The following is a 23,278-nucleotide window of genomic DNA, read 5'->3' as shown; positions in this document are numbered from 1 at the left end:
AGAAGCAACCTGGAAGTAAGGAGAAACTTCCTAACAGGAAGGACAATTACCCTGTTTTCCCAATAATAAGACCTCCCCGGATAATAAACCCAATTGGGCTTTTGAGCGCATGCGCTAAAATAAGCCCTCCCCTAAAATATTTAACCGCATGTGCAGACGATTCCCATCATTTCCTGGGGGGGAGGAGGGAACATGCCCCCACACGCTCCATAAGCACCTGCCAGCCATGCGGAACGGCCACTCCCGCAAACCCTAGCTACTGCGCCCCTTCTCTTAGTGGCGGCGGTAAAAAAGCGGCAGGCCCAGGGACGCCAGGGCTGGCAAGAGTGTGCCAAAAACGGAGACAGAACTTCCAGCCCTCTCTGGATCAGCTGATCCACATAAGACCTCCCCAAAAATAAGGCCAAGGGCTTATTTCAGGGGGTCAAATGAAAATAAGACCTTCGGGGAAACACACGGTAGCCTTTGGGACAGCTTGCCTCCAGAAGTTGTGGGTGCTCCAGTTTCATTTTATACATGTTCACATTGAGGCAATGATTCACTTAATAACTGCTGCCAGAGAGGTTGTAAAATGGGGCAAAACTCACTTAATAAATTCCTCACTTAGCAAAATACATTTGGGACTCGGTTGTGGTCGTATGTCAAGAGCTGCGCGTACCAGTTTGCAACAACTTGGTCTAGAGTTGAAGACAAAGGGTAGGAACTGGGTTTGTTAATGTTGGCAATTTCCAGGCATGTGGACTTCAAATCCCAGAATTCCCCAGGAAGCTTGGCTAGTCATGAGAATTCTGGGAAGTGAAGTCCAGTTCCTCAAAGGATGTCCTGGTTGGAAAATGTTGGATTGTAGTAACGTTTCTCAATCCTGAAAATTTAAGATGCGTGGACTTCAACTCCCAGAATCCCCCCAGCCAAATTGTTCCATCAATTAATCGTTCTCATCGTCAGGAAATTCCCCCTTATTTTCAGGTTGGGTCTCCCTCTGTTGAGTTTCCACCCATTACGTCTTGTCCCGCCCTCCACACGCACAATCCACATTGTACACAGATCTACACGCAGAAGGGGCCCATACCTTGTTCATGTGCTCTGCCATTGTGTGATAATTCAGCCCGGCTTTAGACTTGAACTGTTTTTTACAGTGCTGGCATTTCAAGGCATCCTGCAGCTAAAACAAAGGAGAAAAAGATATATATATTTCAGACAAAGAGATCTAGAGTGAATACGATTTGCCTTCCATCAAATTGCATTTAGTACTAATTGTGTGGGATAAGTGATAACGTTGTGTGTCTATTTTTTGCTTATCCTCTCACACATTTTTAACCCAACTACTAGCCGATAACCTGGTGTTGCTCGGGTATTTATTTATAGGGGGAAAATGTCCGGACCAAACATAATTTCTAAGGTTGAATTTTCTCCCTTACCAGAGGGAGCCCCCTTGTTGAATACTGTGAAGCCGTTACCATGGCAATTCCACTGCACTGTACAGTAGAAGCCAGTACGGCAGTATAGTAGAAGCCATTTTAAGGCACAACAGGCTGTATCTTAACAGAACACACAGCCCGCGGGGTGTTAGGGCCAATTTTATAGAGAGAGAGATTCAGAGTTGCTCAAAATGGTAATAGTTTTATGATCCCTGCAAAATAAAATAAATACTCTCACAGAGGGTAAATGCAATTGATAAAACAAACCAAAACCAGATGCTGCAAATGTGTATAGGCACTCCTCGGCATATGACCATAATGGAGCCTGCCCATGACATTTGCAACCTTCGTAAATCAGGTCAGCCACAAAACCGCATTTCAATAGGGCGAGAAAATGAGGGGAAATTTAATATTGATTGGATTTAACCTCCATGGATTTAACCTCCATGGAATTGCCTGAATCATCTTTCTTCAGCACAACCGATACAGGTAGTCCTTGACTTACGGCCATTTGTTTGTTCAAAGTTGTCACGATATTGAAAAAAGTGACTTACAACCAGTCATTGTAGCGTCCCGATGGTCGTGGGATCAAACAATGAATTTTCTGGTCCCTATTGCGGTCATAAGTTGAAGCCTACCTATACGTAGACCTTATTGCGAAGTGAGACAGTTGTTAAGCGAATTTTGCCTCACTTTACAACTTGCCACGGCTGTTATGTGAATCACCGCCATTGTTAGTCTCATGGTTGTTAAGTGAATCTGGCTTCCCTACTGACTTTGCTTGTCGGAAGGTTGCAAAAGGGGATCACGTGACCCTGGGACACTGTGACCATCGCAAATACGAGCCAGGCACCAGGCGGGCGAATTTTGATCACGTGACCATGGGGATGCTGCAACGGTCGTAAGTGTGAAAAATGATCATGTTACTTTTTTCAGTGCTGTTGTAACTTTGAACAGGCACTAAATGAACTGTTGTAATCAGTGGAGAAGTTGTGAATGCTCCAAAACTGGAAGTTTGTAAGAAGAGATTGGATAGCCATTTGTCTGAAATGGCATAGGGTTTCCTGCCTAAGCAGGGGGTTGGAATAGAAGACCTCCGAGATCCCTTCCCACTGTTATTCTCTTCTATTCTATTCCATATTTTCTATTCTATTCTATTCCATATTTTCTTTTCTATTCTATTCCATATTTTCTATTCTATTCTATTCTATTCTATTCTATATTTTCTATTCTATTCTATTCTATATTTTCTACTCTATATTTTCTATTCTATTCTATATTTTCTATTCTATTCTATTCCATATTTTCTATTCTATTTTATTCTATTCTAGTCTATATTTTCTATTCTATTCTATTCCATATTTTCTATTCTATTCCATATTTTCTATTCTATTTTGTTCTATATTTTCTATTCCATTCTATTCTATATTTTCTATTCTATTCTATTCCATATTTTCTTTTCTATTCTTTTTTTTTTCAGAAAATTTTATTGGTTTTTTTAAAACATTTATAGGGAAAAGGGTAAGTGGAATGGTATACAAATTTTGGCAGTTGCAAGTATGGCAGACGCCCCCTCCCTCCAAACTCATAAGATAAATCTATGTATAAAACATTAATACAAAATCATGTAAAGTCAGCATATTAGTTCTAAAAAAATTTTTTTCAATCAATTTATACAATTATAATATATAGTCTAGGTATAATTTCATTATTACTTTCGGTCTGTTTATAACAATGTGGTTTTCTTATTCATTTTTGTGATCTGAGCTTTCTTGATGTTGCCCCATCACCCCCTGCTGGCAGAGCTCCGGCCCCTCCCGTGTCCTGTATGACCGTTGTAGAGTCTTCTGTTTTTTCTAGGTGGGCTTTATTTTTTTCCATAAAGGCCTGTGCCTCTATGGGTGTATTGATTCTGATTCTTGTCTCCTCCCAGAATATCAGCATCCCTTCAGGCATCAACCATCTAAACCACACCCCCTTCTGGTATAGTTTATTCGCCAATTGCGAATAATTTTTCCTTTTCTCCCTAATTTTTTGGGGGATCTGCTTCAAGATGGTTATCTCCCTGTCATGGTATGTCAATGCTTGCCCCCTTTGTACACCCAGAATTTCATCTCTTGTGCTTTTCCTAAGAAATTTAATATGAACCTCCCTGGGTACATTGTGTGTTCTGGCATATGCTGAATTCACTCTATAAGCCAGGTCTATCTCCCATTCCATCTGCTGCTTATCTTTATGTATGTATTCAGCTAGAATATTGGTCATGATGTCCCTTATATTTTATTTTATTTTCTATTCTATTTCATATTTTCTATTCTATTCTATTCTATATTTTCTATTCTATTCTATTCTATATTTTCTACTCTATATTTTCTATTCTATTCTATATTTTCTATTCTATTCCATATTTTCTATTCTATTTTATTCTATTCTAGTCTATATTTTCTATTCTATTCTATTCTATTCCATATTTTCTATTCTATTCCATATTTTCTATTCTATTTTGTTCTATATTTTCTATTCCATTCTATTCTATATTTTCTATTCTATTCTATATTTTCTATTCTATTCTATTCCATATTTTCTATTCTATTCTAGTCTATTCCATATTTTCTATTCCATTCCATATTTTCTATTCTATTTTACTCTCTGTTCTGTTCTGTTCTATTCTATTCCATTCTACTCCATTCCATATTTTCAATTCTATTCCTATTCTATTCCATTCCACATTTTCTATTCTATTTCTTTCTCTATTCCATCCCGTTGTAAGTCAAAGGCTATTTGTATATTAAACTGCCATGACCCAGCAATTGTGAAGCCAGGGTTCCAGGGGCCTGGAATTCAGACTCAAGGATCCAGGAGCAAATCCTCCTTTATCCCAAAGGAGCAGGGCAAAAGGAGGCCTTGGGCCACAGTCAGCCCATTCAAAGCATTCCGAAGTGGCTTTCGTTTCTCGCCATTTCATAACGGGCAGTGCGCGCGCCCCCTTACTTTTTGGCAGACTTCCATGTGCTTCTTGAGACCCAAGACCGTCTTCCGGCTGATCATGCCACAGGTCGGGCAAGAGACCTCTCCCTTCTCGTTGATTATCCGCTGCCACTGCTCCTCAGGGGTTGCTGGAGAAGAGGGGGGGGGGGGAAGACAAACTATGATTGCTGGTCAGGCTCAACAGTGAAAGGACTCCATTTTGGTTTGATCCCCAAATCCCATTTTGGTTTCTCAGGGGCAAATATGTAGCTCAGGGTTGCTTTCATTCCCATTTGTTTTTGTGTATTTTATTTCCCTGCCTTTGTTGTTTTCATAAATAGCTCAAGGCAGATAACGTACCTTTTCTCCTCCTATTTTCCCCACAACAACCTTGTGAGGTGGGTTGGGCTGAGGGAAAGAGTGACTGGCCCAAAGACACTCAATCGGCTTTCATCCCTAAGAGGGGACTAGAACTCACAGTCTCCCGGTATTTGACTGAAATCACCCAGCCAGCTTTCAAGCCTAAGGCAGGACTAGAACTCACAGTCTTTGGGTGATTGGTCCGAAGTCACCCAGTCAGTTTTCATGTGTAAGGCGGGACTAGAACTCACGGTCTTTGGGTGACTGGTCCAAAGTCACCCAGCTGGCTTTCACACCTAAGGCAGGACTGGAACTCACAGTTCTCCTGGTGTTTGACCCAAAGTCACCCAACCGGTGAGAACGGTTGAATTCCACCTGTGGTGTATATACACACATGAATATCTACCAAAATTGTTCAGCAAAAAATATGGTGGATGGACTTTATACATGGGAAGAATCAAAGCAGTGGGTGAATTCTCCTTCAGAATTCTCCTTCTGCGGTTGCATCTGGATTAGTGTTAGCCAACTTCAGCTGATTTTGGAAAAGCTAGGAGACCGGGAGGCATGTCTCCCACCCACCCACTTTGAAAGCGCTACTTTAAAAGCAGTCCCCTTCCCTAGATCACATGGCTGTGAAAAACATCTGAAAGGCTGCTTTTAAAGACTTTTAAAACACTACTTTACAAGCTGGCAGCTGCTTTTCATCCCACCACTCCACGGGCCGGACACTTTGCATTGGCGGGCCGTATCTGGCCCACGGACTGTAGTTTGAGGATGCCTGATCTAGTCCAACCCCTGCTCAAGCAAGAGACCCCTAGACCAGGGGTGAAATCTAGCAGGTTCTGACAGGTTCTGGAAAACCGGTAGTGAAAATTTGGAGTAGTTTGGAGAACCAGTAGAGGGAATTTTGAGTAGTTAGGAGAACTGGTATTGAAAATTTTGAGTAGTTAGGAGAACTGGTAGTGAAAATTTCGAATAGTTAGGAGAACTGGTAGTGGAAATTTTGAATAGTTTGGAGAACTGGTAGTGGAAATTTTGAGTAGTTCGGAGAACTGGTAGTGGAAATTTTGAATAGTTAGGAGAACTGGTAGTGGAAATTTCGAATAGTTAGGAGAACTGGTAGTGGAAATTTCGAATAGTTAGGAGAACTGGTAGTGGAAATTTTGAGTAGTTAGGAGAACTGGTAGTGGAAATTTTGAATAGTTTGGAGAACTGGTAGAGGGAATTTTGAGTAGTTTGGAGAACTGGTAGAGGGAATTTTGAGTAGTTAGGAGAACTGGTAGTGGAAATTTTGAATAGTTTGGAGAACTGGTAGAGGGAATTTTGAATAGTTAGGAGAACCGGTAGTGGAAATTTTGAGTAGTTAGGAGAACCGGTAGTGGAAATTTTGAGTAGTTCGGAGAACTGGTAGTGGAAATTTTGAGTAGTTAGGAGAACTGGTAGTGGAAATTTTGAGTAGTTCGGAGAACCGGTAGAGGGAATTTTGAGTAGTTCGGAGAACCGGTAGTGGAAATTTTGAGTAGTTCGGAGAACCGGTAGTGGAAATTTTGAGTAGTTCGGAGAACTGGTAGAAGGAATTTTGAGTAGTTCGGAGAACTGGTAGAGGGAATTTTGAGTAGTTAGGAGAACTGGTAGAGGGAATTTTGAATAGTTTGGAGAACTGGTAGAGGGAATTTTGAATAGTTAGGAGAACCGGTAGTGGAAATTTTGAATAGTTTGGAGAACCGATAGTGGAAATTTTGAGTAGTTCGGAGAACCGATAGTGGAAATTTTGAGCAGTTCGGAGAACCGATAGTGGAAATTTTGAGTAGTTCGGAGAACCGATAGTGGAAATTTTGAGCAGTTCGGAGAACCGATAGTGGAAATTTTGAGCAGTTCGGAGAACCGATAGTGGAATTTTTGAGCAGTTCGGAGAACCGATAGTGGAAATTTTGAGCAGTTCGGAGAACCGATAGTGGAAATTTTGAGTAGTTCGGAGAACCGATAGTGGAAATTTTGAGTAGTTCGGAGAACCGATAGTGGAAATTTTGAGTAGTTAGGAGAACCGATAGTGGAAATTTTGAGTAGTTCGGAGAACCGATAGTGGAAATTTTGAGTAGTTCGGAGAACCGGTAGTGGAAATTTTGAGTAGTTCGGAGAACCGGTAGTGGAAATTTTGAGTAGTTCGGAGAACCGATAGTGGAAATTTTGAGTAGTTCGGAGAACCGATAGTGGAAATTTTGAGCAGTTCGGAGAACCGGTAGTGGAAATTTTGAGTAGTTCGGAGAACCGGTAGTGGAAATTTTGAGTAGTTCGGAGAACCGGTAGTGGAAATTTTGAGTAGTTCGGAGAACCGGTAGTGGAAATTTTGAGTAGTTCGGAGAACCGGTAGTGGAAATTTTGAGTAGTTCGGAGAACCGGTAGTGGAAATTTTGAGTAGTTCGGAGAACCGATAGTGGAAATTTTGAGTAGTTCGGAGAACCGGTAGTGGAAATTTTGAGTAGTTCGGAGAACCGGTAGTGGAAATTTTGAGTAGTTCGGAGAACCGGTAGTGGAAATTTTGAGTAGTTCGGAGAACCGGTAGTGGAAATTTTGAGTAGTTCGGAGAACCGGTAGTGGAAATTTTGAGTAGTTCGGAGAACCGGTAGTGGAAATTTTGAGTAGTTCGGAGAACCGGTAGTGGAAATTTTGAGTAGTTCGGAGAACCGGTAGTGGAAATTTTGAGTAGTTCGGAGAACCGATAGTGGAAATTTTGAGCAGTTCGGAGAACCGATAGTGGAAATTTTGAGCAGTTCGGAGAACCGATAGTGGAAATTTTGAGCAGTTCGGAGAACCGATAGTGGAAATTTTGAGCAGTTCGGAGAACCGATAGTGGAAATTTTGAGCAGTTCGGAGAACCGATAGTGGAAATTTTGAGCAGTTCGGAGAACCGATAGTGGAAATTTTGAGCAGTTCGGAGAACCGGTAGTGGAAATTTTGAGTAGTTCGGAGAACCGATAGTGGAAATTTTGAGTAGTTCGGAGAACCGATAGTGGAAATTTTGAGTAGTTCGGAGAACCGGTAGTGGAAATTTTGAGTAGTTCGGAGAACCGGTAGTGGAAATTTTGAGTAGTTCGGAGAACCGGTAGTGGAAATTTTGAGTAGTTCGGAGAACCGGTAGTGGAAATTTTGAGTAGTTCGGAGAACCGATAGTGGAAATTTTGAGTAGTTCGGAGAACCGATAGTGGAAATTTTGAGTAGTTCGGAGAACCGATAGTGGAAATTTTGAGCAGTTCGGAGAACCGATAGTGGAAATTTTGAGCAGTTCGGAGAACCGATAGTGGAAATTTTGAGCAGTTCGGAGAACCGATAGTGGAAATTTTGAGCAGTTCGGAGAACCGATAGTGGAAATTTTGAGCAGTTCGGAGAACCGATAGTGGAAATTTTGAGTAGTTCGGAGAACCGATAGTGGAAATTTTGAGTAGTTCGGAGAACCGGTAGTGGAAATTTTGAGTAGTTCGGAGAACCGATAGTGGAAATTTTGAGTAGTTCGGAGAACCGATAGTGGAAATTTTGAGTAGTTCGGAGAACCGGTAGTGGAAATTTTGAGTAGTTCGGAGAACCGGTAGTGGAAATTTTGATTAGTTCGGAGAACCGGTAGTGGAAATTTTGAGTAGTTCGGAGAACCGGTAGTGGAAATTTTGAGTAGTTCGGAGAACCGATAGTGGAAATTTTGAGTAGTTCGGAGAACCGATAGTGGAAATTTTGAGTAGTTCGGAGAACCGATAGTGGAAATTTTGAGTAGTTCGGAGAACCGATAGTGGAAATTTTGAGTAGTTCGGAGAACCGGTAGTGGAAATTTTGAGTAGTTCGGAGAACCGATAGTGGAAATTTTGAGTAGTTCGGAGAACCGGTAGTGGAAATTTTGAGTAGTTCGGAGAACCGATAGTGGAAATTTTGAGCAGTTCGGAGAACCGATAGTGGAAATTTTGAGCAGTTCGGAGAACCGGTAGTGGAAATTTTGAGCAGTTCGGAGAACCGGTAGCGGAAATTTTGAGCAGTTCGGAGAACCAGCAAATACCACTTCTGGCTGGTCCCAGAGTGGGGCGGGAATGGAGATTTTGCAGTATCCTTCCCCTGCCACGCCCACCAAGACACGCCCACAGAACTGGTAGTAAGAATTTTTGAATTTTACCTCTGCCCTAGACGTTTTCTGAAAAGTGGCTGTCTTGTTTCTTCCTAAAAAAGCCTCCAGTGACCCACAACTTCTGAAGGCAAAGCCATTCCATGGGTTAATTGTTCCAATTGTCAGAACATTTCTCCTTATTTCTAGGTTAATTTAGCCAATAATCAAATTGTCCAGCTGGGTTAAGTCATTTAACCCAAATTGCGGGCCAAATCGCCCAAATCGCGGGCGCGCAATTTGGGCGTCCTCCTAGATGCCCGGCTGTCAATGGATGACCATGTGGCAGCCGTGGCAAGGGGGACGTTCCACCAGGTTCGCCTGGTGCGCCAATTGCGCCCCCTACTGGACCGGGATGCCCTACGCACGGTCACTCATGCGCTGGTGACGTCTCGGCTGGACTACTGCAATGCACTCTACATGGGGCTTCCCTTGGGACGCGCTCGAAGACTGCAGCTAGTCCAGAACGCAGCCGCGCGGGCTATTATGGGGAGTACTAGGTACTCCCACGTAACACCGCTCCTGCGCGAGCTGCACTGGCTGCCTGTGGTCTTTCGAGTGCATTTCAAGGTGTTAATTACTATCTTTAAAGCGCTCCATGGCTCAGGACCTAGGTACTTGCGGGATCGCATCCTACCACACACTTCCCTGCGACCGATTCGCTCTCACAGGGAAGGACTCCTCCGGGTGCCGTCCACTAAGCAATGCCAACGGGCGGCGCCTAGGAGTAGAGCCTTCTCTGTGATGGGCCCAACCCTCTGGAATGACCTCCCCCCCAATATCAGAACCACCACCGACTTCCGCTCCTTTCGACAAAAACTGAAGACTCACCTGTTCCGTTTAGCCGGCCTGGCCCATTTATAGTTTTATTCTACCTCCTGGCAGATATTTTAATTGGGTATTTTTAGGGTATTTAAATATTGCTTTTAACTACTTTACTTCAGATATGTACAGTTTCTTATTGCCTCCTCTTTGTGTTTGTATTTTCTATTTATTGATGTGTTTTTATTTGACTGTACACCGCCCCGAGTCCCTTTGGGGAGAGGGGGCGGTATAAAAATCTAAATAAAGTAAATAAAGTAAAGTAATTTAAACAGCTGAAAATCAAAACCATCACTCCTGTAACACAATCTCTTGCAAAGGAAATAAAACCTTTGACACAACTCTGCTTTCAATCACCACGTTCTTGAAAAATACATTAATCAATGGCCGGACAGCAGTTACAGAACTGACGAAGGAGCAACCATAAATATGGGGTTGGCTTAACTCCCATCCACAGATCAATGTAGGCTGGCCGAGTTGTTTGCAACGTCAACTTCAGATTCAAAACCTGGGAAAATGAATTGGCTGGAAGAAGTTGCTGATGTGTTTATTTGGAATATCCAGCTGTCTCCAGTCCAGCAAGAGATTTTCCAGATATTTTGGCTTTTGAAGGTCTGCGGATGATTTGCCAAAATTTCAAAATGCAAGAAAGGGGGGAATCTGAGAGCCAACTAATCATGGAACTTTATGGGTTTCCAAGGAAGGAATAGAAAAACAACCAACTTTTCAGTGGCAAACAAAATTCATACAAAAGATATCCATACGGATGTCAGATTTAATTACTTTTATCCATTTGGTGCCTGTTGAAAGTCAGATAGAAATTCTTTTTATCTCCTTTGTGTATAATACTTTTTTTTGGAAAAAAAATAGTTTTTATTCAAATTTTTACCTTTAAAAACAGGAAGAAATGCACCAAAAAAAAAAAGACGAACATAATATAAAACAGTTATACAGCCTTCTGTATCGGCATACATGTTTAGCCTTTGTAGTTCTCCATTCTACATTGCCTTCCTATCAGTTTTAGCCTCTGTAATGGTGTAATAACAATTATACTAACACTTGTAATAATATTAATTGTTCATATCACCATTATATTTACATTGTGGTCAATACTTTTAAGTTTGATAGTAATTAATAACGTTGGTTAATTTTTATTCAGTACTAGTTTAGAAAAAACAAAAACAAACACTTCCATTTCCTGTTTTGGCTTCTGTTTTCTAGCCACTCATAATTCTATTCCATATTTATAATACTTAAGTGCAGCGGTGGGTTTCACTTATTTTTACTACCGGTTCGCCATGCATGTGCACATCTTTTGCACATGCGCCCGGCCATCCACACATGTGCTTTATTGGGTGCACGCGTTCCATGCATGTGGCCGGCCTCAAAAACATGGCTAAATAGGAAACCCCGAAACCCTACCGAAACCCTGCCCCCTTTGCAAAAATGGACGTACAGAGGGTTTGGGAGGCCTGCAAAGTGCTCCTGGGGGCTGGGGAGGGCAAAAATGAGCAAAAATGGGCTGTTTTTGCACCCCCCCAGCCCCCAGCAGCACTCTACAAGCCTCCCAAAGCCTCTGCATGCCTCCTTTTTTGCAAAAAATGGACCGTTTTTGCCCCAACCCCCAGGGACACTCTATAAGTCTCCCAAAGCTTTACATGCCCCCTTTTTTTATTTTGCAAAAAATGAGGTGTGCAGAGGGTTTGGGAGACCTGCAGAGTGCAAACACTTAAAAAAAAAAAAAACCTCTTCAAAATCATGGTGCATCTTATACTCCGGGGTGTCTTATAGTACAAAAAATACGGTACTTTTTAAAGTTAGTAAAATATAAAAACTAAAAAATTTTTTTGTCTTCTTTAGGGCTAAAAAAATGTGAAACAATAAAGAGGATTTTCTTAATATAAAGTATGATAAAAGATGAATGAGTTAACAGAAGCATACATCACACCCCACAGCAAAGAGAAGCAGAGATGGTCAAATCGATTCTTTTATCCAAAGAAGAAAATACGTATCTAACTTTGTTTCTATTCTGAAATTGCGTCCAGATTTTTTAATGGGGGAAATATATATATAAAGCTTTGATTTTGATTTTGTTAACTAATTAGGCTTATTGTTATAGAAATGGCTTGTACGTATATACTGTCTATGGAGAGTGTCATGCAGGTCGTGGTTGTCGCAAAGGTGCTTTTTCAAGAGGCAACTGGACTTTCTTGTTTTTTCCTTTGAAGAGGTTTTGCTTTTCATCCAAGAAGCTTCTTCAGCTCTGACTGGATGGTGGGGAATGGAAGGATTTATGCTCCTTCGTTTGCATCCTTTTAGAGAGTTGTTAAGGTCACCTGGAGATTTATCTCTGTCCTCAGGGTCCCCTGAGTGGTGCAAATGGATGTGGAGCCTTCTTGGGACTGCTGAAAGGACTGTGTCGTAGACTGGAGGGAGATGATGTCGTATCTCTCCCCCTCCGTTGAGAGAGGGCTGTTCAATTTGGACATACCGGTAGATGTTTTCTTTGACCCCTTTTCCAAACCAGCGGTCTTCTCTGTCCAGAATGTAGACTTCAAAAGAGTGGCCTTTGTCTTCTAAATGCAGATGGACTGCTGAATCTAGTCCTGATGGGTTTGTTCTCCTATGTTGTGCCATGTGTTTGTGAAGTGGCTGTTTTGTTTCCCCAATGTAGAGATCTCACTGCATTGTACTGTATATACCACGTTGCTCAGGGGTCAAGTTTGAAAAAAACATTTGTCTTAGAGAAACAAGGGGATGGCTGCGAAGAGAGCACCTTGCTCAATCTTACCTGTGGCGGAAGGAGCAGTTGCTAAGGTGGTGGCCTCTTTCCTCGCATTGGATCCTGAAAGCTTTTTCTTATGTTCTTCGGTGTTACTGCTGAGGAGGGAAGCTTCCAACTTCTTCGCCCGATGTGCCTTAGCCTTGTCTTCTGCTTTCGCCAGCCCTGTTGAAAAGCAGAAATTAATTTTGGATAAGCGCTGGGAAGTCTCTGGCTTCGATGAGGGAGAAAATTAGCTCAAGGTTGAAACGAGGGGTCTTTGGTGCTCTGTGAGCTGGTTTTCATGCAGACGTTTCATTACCCAGCTAGGTAACGTCATCAGTGGTCGAAGGGAGTATGGGATATGGAGAGGAGGAGGAGCATTCAGAATCTCTGAGTCCCGGGTCCCATACCAGTCCCATATTTTCCAATGGGCTTCAATCAGTGGCATCTTTGTTTTTTATTTCCTAGCCTGGCTGATCTGCTGATGGTGGTTGTGGCCTGCCAGCAGCCAGAGGAGCTGGGGCCTGTTCCCGATTTGCGCATGCACAGAGCTGCCAGGGGCTTAATAAAAAGGGCTTTTGTCGGGTCAAGGAGTCTGCTTCATGATTTTGTGAAGCCTAGGTCAGAACAGGGGTCTCCTTTCCAGATACTAACCCAGGGAAGACTCTACCTAATTTTTAGAGATCAGTCATAAATCGCAGACTACCGTATTTTTCGGAGTGTAAGATGCACCCTTTTCCCTCAAAAAAGAGCCTGAAAATCTGGGTGCATCTTATACACTGAATACAGCATTTTTTGCCACCCGACACTCCACCCCCTTCACCAAAATGGCCGTGCATAGATTTTAGAAGGCTTTCAAAGACCTCCTGGGGGTTGAGGAGGGCAGAAATGAGCAAAAAGCAGCCCATTTTTTGCTCAATTTTACCCCCCCCCCAGCCCCGAGGAGCACTCTATAAGCTTCCTAGAGGCTATCCATGCCCTTTTTTATTATGAAAAACAGGCTGGTTTTTCGTAAAGCTCCCTAGAGGCTATTCATGCCTTTTTGGGGGGGGGAGGAAACGGGCCTGTTTTTGCGAAAAACGGACTGTTTTGGGGAGGTTTGCAGAGTGCAAAAACTTTTTTTTTTTATTTTCCTCTTCGAAACCTTGTTGCGTCTTATACTCCGGTGCGTCTTATACTCCGAAAGATACAGTATTTTTATAGGTCTTTAAAGGTAAGAAGCATCATCATAAACTGCACCTTGAAGGAAACTGGAGGGGGGGGGAAGGGAAGTGCACCCAAAAGGGCACCAAACATTGAGCACACTGCAAGATTCTGGACCAGTTGTAGCTTCCAGGCAGTATTCAAGGGCAGCCCCATGCACTGTGCATTGCAGTTGTCCAGCTGGTGTGAGTGACCATTAGCAAGCCCCCCCCCCAAAGAAAGGGCACGATGCCAAAGTCAGAAATGGAGGAGGAGAAGAGCAGGTGCTGAAAAACCTTCTACCTGCCCTCATCTCCCTTTTCAGGCAACTCAGCAAACAGAGATCGGTTACTAGTCCACATGAACCATGAATTTTGGCCCAGAAAAAATGGATGAAGAGGGACCCACCCCTCACCTTTGCAGATCAAATAATTCAAACATTCCTGCATTGTTATTTATTGGATTATGGGAGAGGGATGGAAATGGATAAATCACTTATTTTACCTTTTAATCCAAATGTTCCTGAGATGGACGGCTGCTCTCCAGTAAACTTCTTAGGCGTTTTCTGTTTCCTTCCTAACTCAAAAAGGAGAAAACAGAAATAAAACTTTGGTCAAACCCCTGGGTGTTGAGTTGCTCTTCTTTGTTAAAATATTCATGACTGGGAGAGACACGGAACAAGGTCAGCCAATGAATAGGCATAGCAACTAAATCAACCAATGGGAGCTTAAACAGATCTGAGTCTGTGCAGAGAATTGAAACAGAAACTTAAGCAGTCTGCTGCTCTGAGAAGTAAACTTAAGCAGTCTGTCTGGGCTTGTCTAATGAAATGAAACTAACTGCTTGTGTTTGCCTGTAACTCTCCTGCCTTGTGTTTACTAGGAAGACCCACCTGTTGGTATTGTACATTTATTCATCGATTCTTATGTACATAAAAAAGTTAATGAATCCTGCTACATCAGTTAACTGCGTATGGTTCTGGATTTGAATTTACGCAACAAACTCTGACATTCTTCAATTAGCACTTGGGTTTTTTGCATAACTAGCTGATAACCCGGCGTTGCCCGGGTATTTATTTATAGGAGGAAAATGTCCAGACCAAACGTAATTTCTAATGTTGGATTTTCTACCTTACCAGAGGGAGTCCCCTTGTGGAGTACTGTTACCATGCGCTGTACAGTAGAAGCCATTTTACGGCAGTACAGTAGAATCCATTTAAAGGCACAACAGGCTGCATCTTAACAGAACACCCCCCAAGGGGTGTTAGGGGTGTCTTGCCCCCACAGTATTTGTTTCCAGAGGGTAAGTCATCTATGTACCAAGTTTGGTTGAAATTGCTCAAGGCGTTCCAGAGTTATGCTGGAACATACACACACACACACACACAGCCAACTATATATATATAGATTTATTATTCCGCAACTAATGGCCTTATCTCGCCCTCTCCGTTTTCTATTTTTTGCAGGTTTTTGTGGTTCTACTCTTTTTATAGTGACAAATTCCTTGTGTATCTAACCATACTTGACCAAATAAGATTCTGTTCAATTCTAATTCTAGAATTTCCTTGAGTTGTCAAGTCCTTCGATCGCATCTGGGTAGAAATTTGGCGAACCAAATAAATAAAATAATAAATAAAATGGGAGGCACAACAGGGGTGAGATTCGTTTTTTTTTACTACCAGTTCTGTGAGCGTGGCTTGGTGGTTGTGGCTTGGTGGGCGTGGCAGGGCAAGGTTACTGTAAAATCCTTGTTCCCGCCCCACTCCAGGGGAAAGTTACTGCAGAATCCTCATTTTCTCCCGATCAGCTGGGACTCGGGAGGCAGAGAATAGATGGGGGCGGGGCCAGTCAGAGGTGGCATTTGCTGGTTCTCCAAACTATTCAAAATTGCCGCTACCGGTTCTCCAAACTACTCAAAATTTCCGCTACCGGTTCTCCAAACTACTCAAAATTTCCGCTACCGGTTCTCCAAACTACTCAAAATTTCCGCTACCGGTTCTCCAAACTACTCAAAATTTCCGCTACCGGTTCTCCAAACTACTCAAAATTTCCGCTACCGGTTCTCCAAACTACTCAGAATTTCCGCTACCGGTTCTCCAAACTACTCAAAATTGCCGCTACCGGTTCTCCAAACTACTCAAAATTTCCGCTACCGGTTCTCCAAACTATTCAAAATTTCCGCTACCGGTTCTCCAAACTACTCAAAATTGCCGCTACCGGTTCTCCAAACTACTCAAAATTTCCGCTACCGGTTCTCCAAACTACTCAAAATTTCCGCTACCGGTTCTCCAAACTACTCAGAATTTCCGCTACCGGTTCTCCAAACTACTCAAAATTTCCGCTACCGGTTCTCCAAACTACTCAAAATTTCCGCTACCGGTTCTCCAAACTACTCAAAATTTCCGCTACCGGTTCTCCAAACTACTCAAAATTTCCGCTACCGGTTCTCCAAACTACTCAAAATTTCCGCTACCGGTTCTCCAAACTACTCAAAATTTCCGCTACCGGTTCTCCAAACTACTCAAAATTTCCGCTACCGGTTCTCCAAACTACTCAGAATTTCCGCTACCGGTTCTCCAAACTACTCAAAATTGCCGCTACCGGTTCTCCAAACTACTCAAAATTTCCGCTACCGGTTCTCCAAACTATTCAAAATTTCCGCTACCGGTTCTCCAAACTACTCAAAATTGCCGCTACCGGTTCTCCAAACTACTCAAAATTTCCGCTACCGGTTCTCCAAACTACTCAAAATTTCCGCTACCGGTTCTCCAAACTACTCAGAATTTCCGCTACCGGTTCTCCAAACTACTCAAAATTGCCGCTACCGGTTCTCCAAACTATTCAAAATTTCCGCTACCGGTTCTCCAAACTATTCAAAATTTCCGCTACCGGTTCTCCAAACTACTCAAAATTGCCGCTACCGGTTCTCCAAACTACTCAAAATTTCCGCTACCGGTTCTCCAAACTACTCAAAATTTCCGCTACCGGTTCTCCAAACTACTCAAAATTTCTGCTACCGGTTCTCCAAACTACTCAAAATTTCCGCTACCGGTTCTCCAAACTATTCAAAATTGCCGCTACCGGTTCTCCAAACTACTCAAAATTTCCGCTACCGGTTCTCCAAACTATTCAAAATTTCCGCTACCGGTTCTCCAAACTACTCAAAATTTCCGCTACCGGTTCTCCAAACTACTCAAAATTTCCGCTACCGGTTCTCCAAACTACTCAAAATTTCCGCTACCGGTTCTCCAAACTACTCAAAATTTCCGCTACCGGTTCTCCAAACTATTCAAAATTTCCGCTACCGGTTCTCCAAACTACTCAAAATTTCCGCTACCGGTTCTCCAAACTACTCAAAATTTCCGCTACCGGTTCTCCAAACTACTCAAAATTTCCGCTACCGGTTCTCCAAACTACTCAGAATTTCCGCTACCGGTTCTCCAAACTACTCAAAATTTCTGCTACCGGTTCACCGAACTACTCAAAATTTCCGCTACCGGTTCTCCAAACTACTCAAAATTTTCGCTACCGGTTCTCCAAACTACTCAGAATTTCCGCTACCGGTTCTCCAAACTACTCAAAATTTCTGCTACCGGTTCACCGAACTACTCAAAATTTCCGCTACCGGTTCTCCAAACTACTCAAAATTTCCGCTACCGGTTCTCCAAACTACTCAAAATTTCCGCTACCGGTTCTCCAAACTACTCAGAATTTCCGCTACCGGTTCTCCAAACTACTCAAAATTTCTGCTACCGGTTCACCGAACTACTCAAAATTTCCGCTACCGGTTCTCCAAACTACTCAGAATTTCCGCTACCGGTTCTCCAAACTACTCAAAATTTCTGCTACCGGTTCACCGAACTACTCAAAATTTCCGCTACCGGTTCTCCAAACTACTCAAAATTTCCGCTACCGGTTCTCCAAACTACTCAAAATTTCCGCTACCGGTTCTCCAAACTACTCAGAATTTCCGCTACCGGTTCTCCAAACTACTCAAAATTTCTGCTACCGGTTCACCGAACTACTCAAAATTTCCGCTACCGGTTCTCCAAACTACTCAAAATTTTCGCTACCGGTTCTCCTGAACTGGTCAGAACCTGCTGAATACCACCTCTGATGCACAACCCCTACCTCACCCCCAGCCTAGAAGTTTATACTCAGCCTTCTTGAGCTTCTGAGGTTTCGTTAGTCATTATCCATGCAGTTCTAAATTTGTGTTCATGATCGTAAGGACTGGAAACTTGGCTTTAGAAAATAACAACACAAGAGAGAATGCTTCATCTTTCCATAATGTTTAGAGCTGGAACTCCCTGCCTGAGCAGGGCAGGATGATTTCAGGAATGGGCCCAAAAAATAAGGAAAATACTGCAGAATCGGCCAGCACTGTTTACTTTTAAAATAAAGGTTTATAAGTAGTCCTCGACCTACGACTACAATTGAGCCCCGAATGTTTGTGGCTAAGCAAAACAGTTGTTAAGTGAGTTTTGCCCCATTTTACAACCTTTCTTGCCACCATGGTTAAGTGAGTCACTGCAGTTGTTAAGTAAGGATCACGGTGGTTAAGTGAATTTGGCTTCTCTAATAACTATGCAAGTCGGAAGTTCGCAAAAGAGGATCACATGACCCGGGGACTTGCAACCGTCATAAATCTGAACCAGTTGCCAAGAGTCTGAATTTTGATCATGTGACCCTGGGGCTAGTGCCCATAAGTGTGAAAAATGATCATGTCACTTTTTTTTCAGTGCCGTGGTAACCTTAAACCGGTGATGGTGAATCTTTTCGACAAACCGAGTGCAGAAAAGGGAGGCAGGCACACACCGGCTTGTCTGTGCCGCAACTTGGAAGAGGAGCTGCCCAGGAGGCATACGCATACGGAAAATGAACTCCCAGTTTCCAGCGCACGCATGCACATCAGCCAGCAAGTCTTCCGGTTACTGCCGTGCATGCGCATATGCTGATCAGCTGGCCGATGCACCCGTTTATGCCGGAAAACGGAAGACCAGCAAAGGACAGCATGCATGCCAGAAACCTGGAAGAGGAGCGGGTGTGTCCGGGGACATGGCTCTACATGCCACTTCGGTCACGCCTGCCATAGGTTCACCATCACGGCCATAAACAGTCACTGAACGGATCGTTGTTAAGTCAAGGACTACCTGCTGTATAATGGCTTCAGCGAAAATTAGGCAATTCTGCTTATGCAGGAATGTTGGCCCAATTAGTTGGTTCCATTCCCCCACTCTCCTTTCTGCCTGCACCCAAACCAGGGGTGAAATTCATCAGGTTCTGGAGAACCGGTAGTGGAAATTTTGAGTAGTTTGGAGAACCGGCAAATACCACCTCTGGCTGGCCTCACCCCCATCTATTCTACCATGCCCACCATAGAACAGGCAGTAAAAAAAAATGCATTTCACCACTGACCCAAACACAACACAAGCAAGCCAAACAGCGCACAACCTTCCCATTTTAAACTCGGAGGAGGGAAAGGGTCCCTCCGCTTCCCCCAAAGCTTGAGAAACGCTGATCTAATCTTACTGTGCTTCATCCTTTCGGGGTCTTCCTCCTTCTGCTTAAAGGCCTGTCTGCTCGCATGATGTTTGGAGCTGCGGGTGCCCGGCGTTTGGCTGAGTGGAGTGGCAGCTCCTTCCCCACCTCCAGCTGCAGCCGTCTTCAAAACCCTGATCCCTTGGCTCACGGCCGTGTGCTCTCCGTTCTCGGGGTGCTGCAAGGCGACAGCCTTCTCCACTTTCGATTGTTTGGGGTGAAGGGTGGGGGACATGGTGCGTTCGGCAGCTCTAGGGCAAAAGTCAGATTTAAGGAGAAGTCAAGCCAGGCAAGAATCAGGTGTAGGTGATCCGATCCATGTTTTGTGTTCAATTTAAATTTACCGACAAAGAAATAAAGGGAGACTGGTATAGATCTATTTCAAGCTGTTGTTAAGCTCTCATCAGTTAGCCATGCCCATCTGGGATTCGGACCCGGCCTACTTGCATATTAAGCAGATGTATTAACCTCAAGGTCATGGGCTCTCCTCGCTTTGTCGGCTGTACCAGGGAGGAGATTAAATGTTTTTCCGGTGAGACCAGTCTATCATGGGAATCAGTTCTACTGACGGAGCACATCAGATTCACATGTGAAAGTTCAATGAAGCTGCTTTATTGCTAAAAACCCACGAACAGGAATCTTCCCAACTGTCAGCACCTAATTAGGGCTAGATAAAGGTGAACAGAATTCAAAAGGGGACTTGGTCTGCTTATGGCTACATAAGGATTCTTGGCCCATGATGGCGAACCTATGGCATGTGAGCCACAGGTGGCACATGGAGCCCTCTCTGCGGGCATGCAAGTTGTCGCTCAGCTCAGGTCCACCGCACATGGGCATGCGCCTCCCGCCGGCCAGCTGATGCTAGGGTCTGTGCCATGCATGTGGCATGCCCCATTTTTGGTCCCAGGAGGCTTCAGGGAGGCCCGCTAGGCCCAAAACAGGGCGCAGGGGGATTGCATGCATGCATGGGGGCACATGCATGGGGGCACGTGTGGACAATTTTGGCACACAAGGAGAAAAGGTTTCGCTATCACTGTTCCAATTCCTCTTTTCACTCCCCAGATTCTGGCACTCTTTCTCCTACAGTAGTGATGGCGAACCTATGGCACGCGTGCAACAGGTGGCATGCGGAGCCATTTCAGGGCACGCGAGGCGCTGCCCTGTCAGCTTAGTTCACCGGAGGGTCGTTTTGAGCGCTCCGAAGGCTTCAGGGACTGTCTGGAGGCTTCCCTGACGCCACCAGAGGGCGTCCGGGGGGCGGGGGAGGCTGTTTTTGCCCTCCCCAGGCTCCTATAAAGCCTCTGGAGCCTGGGGAGGGCGAAAAAAGTACGTAAAAATGGGGGGGGGTTTCGCGCCTGTAGTGCGCACATGCGCACTGGGGGTCGCGCATTGCATTATGGGTGTAGCACGCCCGCACACGCCCCCCCTATGCCCCCCCACTTATGGCACGCGAGCCAAAAAAGGTTCGCCGTCGCTGTCTACAGCAAGGCCTGAGCATCGATGGCCCCTTTACAACTTGTGGACTTCAACTCCCAGAATTCTGCAGGTTCAGGGATTCTGGGAATTGAAGTCCACAGGTCGTTGCCCACCTCCGTCCTAACAGCAAGTCAGGTGAGGCCGAACTGCAGTTATACTTAGGCAATGGGAGACCAGGTGCGTCAGTAGGGAGTCAAAAAAGTCAAGATGGCAGCCGCAATAATACAGCTGAATCTCAGATTCAGGTGAATCTTTTTTGTTCGGCTGCCTGTGAGCCAAACCATCTTGTGAAAGTTAGGCGCAAAAAGACCAGGTCCGCATGAAGGCTCAATTAAACTGATTTATTGGTAAAAGCCTATGTACAGGAATCTTCTCAAGTAAGGGTTAACACCTGCCAGGAGACAGCTAAGGGTCAATGAAATTGAAGGAGAGTTGGATTTAATTCGCTTGTGGCTAGGTACGTGTGGGAAGCCATCCCCTCAGAGAAAATGAAATATTTTGGGGAATATTAAACGAGGCAGAATATTATATTTCCCTGCGAAGAAGAAATGGAGAAAAATCTTAACAAAGGCAGAAAGCAGTCCGTCTTCCTATCATAGCCTCAAGCAGAAGCCTCAAGTCTTTAGAGATTGGTATTTAGCACCTATTAAGAAAAACTAGGCCAATCTATTCATAAAGAAAACTCCTTCAGCCACAAGCTCACACAGAAGGCTGGAGCTGATGGAGTTAAGAATGTATATTCCCCCACCCAAATGCTAAGGACAGGACAGGAGCTTTACAATAATAATACAATACAATACAATAGTAGAGTTGGAAGGGACCTTGGAGATCTTCTAGTCCAACCCACTGCCTAGGCAGGAAACCCTATACCATTTCAGACAAATAGCTATCCAACATCTTCTTAAAGACTTCCAGTGTTGGGGCATTCACAATTTCTGGAGGCAACTTCTGTTCCACTGATTCATTGTTCTCACTGCCAGGAAATTGCTCCTCAATTCTAAGTTGCTTCTCTCCTTGATTAGTTTCCACCCATTGCTTATTGTTCTACCCTCAGGTGCCTTGGAGAATAGTTTGACTCCCTCTTCTTTGTGGCAACCCCTGAGATATTGGAACACTGCTATCATGTCTCCCCTAGTCCTTCTTTCTCTTAAGCTAAACATACCCAGTTCCTGCAATCGTTCTTCATATGCTTTAGTCTCCAGTCCCCTAATCCTCTTTGTTGCTCTTCTCTGCACTCTTTCCAGAGTCTCCACATCTTTTCTACATCGTGGTGACCAAAACTGAATGCAGAATTCCAAGTGTGGCCTTACCAAGGCATTATAAAGTGGTATTAACACTTATTTTATTATTTTATTTTATTTGATTTCTAGACCGCCCCCTCTCCCCGAAGGGACTCGTGATCTTGATTCTATCCCTCTGTTGATGTAGCCTAGAACTGTGTTGGCTTTTTTGGCAGCTGCTGCACACGGCTGGCTCCTATTTAAATGGTTGTCTACTAGGACTCCAAGATCCCTTTCACAGTTACTACTACTGAGCAAGGTACCACCTATACTGTACCTGTGCTTTAGGGCATAATAGGATTTGCCCACCACCATTAGAACAGCAAAAGACACAAGGCTCACTATATTGCACAACCCTCCAGGAGCATCTCAATTACCAAACTCCAGAATCCTATAAAAATCCATCCACTCACTCAGCCATTTTGTCAGCTGCCCCCAGAAACAGGTTGCTGTCACTGAAGTTTTTGGAAACCAAGTAAACAGAGACCTTCTTTGCTTGTAGCCAGCCTCCATTTTATTTCCAACGACTTTCTCCCGGCTTGGAGCTGGACTGGATTTTTCTTGCAACATATGGATGCTAGGCTGATGCCTTTTTTGACCCTGCCCCCCCAGATTTTACCATGCCCTCTTCTACACAAAGGCTTGACTCCCGGTGATTACTGCATTTTTCGAAGTATAAGACACACCTTTTTCCCTCAAAAAAGAGGGTGAAAATCTGGGTGCGTCATACACTGAATACAGCATTTTTTGCCTCCCGAAACCCCACCCTCTTCACCAAAATTGGCCATGCATAGCCTTTAGAAGGCTTTCAGAGTGCTCCTGGGGGCTGGGGAGGGCTTTGCCTCCTAAAGGCTATCCATGCCCTTTTTTTGATGAAAACGGGCCGTTTTTGGGAGGTTTGCAGAGTGCAAAAACTTTTTTTTTTTAATTTGCCTCTTCAAAACCTTGGTGCGTCTTATACTCCGGTGCATCTTATACTCTGAAAAATACGGTATTCCAGATCCATGTGGTCAAGGGGAGGAGCTTCCCCTAGCCTCATGATGGTGAATCTGTGGCCCGTGTGCCACAGGTGGCACGCAGAGGCCTCTCTGCCAGCACCAGCTGAGCTTCAGCAAGTATGCACCGCCAGCCAATTGATTTTCGGGTCTCTGCAAAACACTATACAAGCCATTGATATACATCCAACAGGAACAAAAAGTGCCTCACAGGAGCAGATAGGGGTAAATCCTAGAGAGGCAGGAAATGCATCACTGAACAATGGAGATGAATGCTAGAGAGGAATAAAGCTTCATACAAGGCCAACTTAACTACTGTAATGGCATAGGCAC

The 23,278-nt window shown here is 44.0% G+C and overlaps 1 protein-coding gene across 1 annotated transcript in view; it reads right to left on the bottom strand.

The window, feature by feature from the left end:
* Positions 1-997: 997 nt before the first annotated feature.
* ZNF512B (zinc finger protein 512B) overlaps positions 998-23,278 on the bottom strand; it is a gene marked incomplete at its 3' end in the record, with an annotated part of 54,236 nt that continues 31,955 nt past the window's right edge. The window contains exons 6-10 of the mRNA XM_081949190.1: positions 19,186-19,445; positions 14,159-14,230; positions 12,500-12,655; positions 4,410-4,534; positions 998-1,162 (exon numbers count right to left, since the gene is read on the bottom strand). Of these exons, the coding sequence (XP_081805316.1) occupies positions 998-1,162; positions 4,410-4,534; positions 12,500-12,655; positions 14,159-14,230; positions 19,186-19,445 (778 nt within the window). The remainder of the gene's footprint in view (positions 1,163-4,409; positions 4,535-12,499; positions 12,656-14,158; positions 14,231-19,185; positions 19,446-23,278) is intronic.

Source organism: Natrix helvetica (assembly GCF_964273705.1).
Source record: "Natrix helvetica genome assembly, chromosome: 3".
In the NCBI taxonomy this organism is placed as follows: Eukaryota; Metazoa; Chordata; class Lepidosauria; order Squamata; family Natricidae; genus Natrix; species Natrix helvetica.
This window is presented reverse-complemented; position numbering and strand designations above follow the sequence as displayed.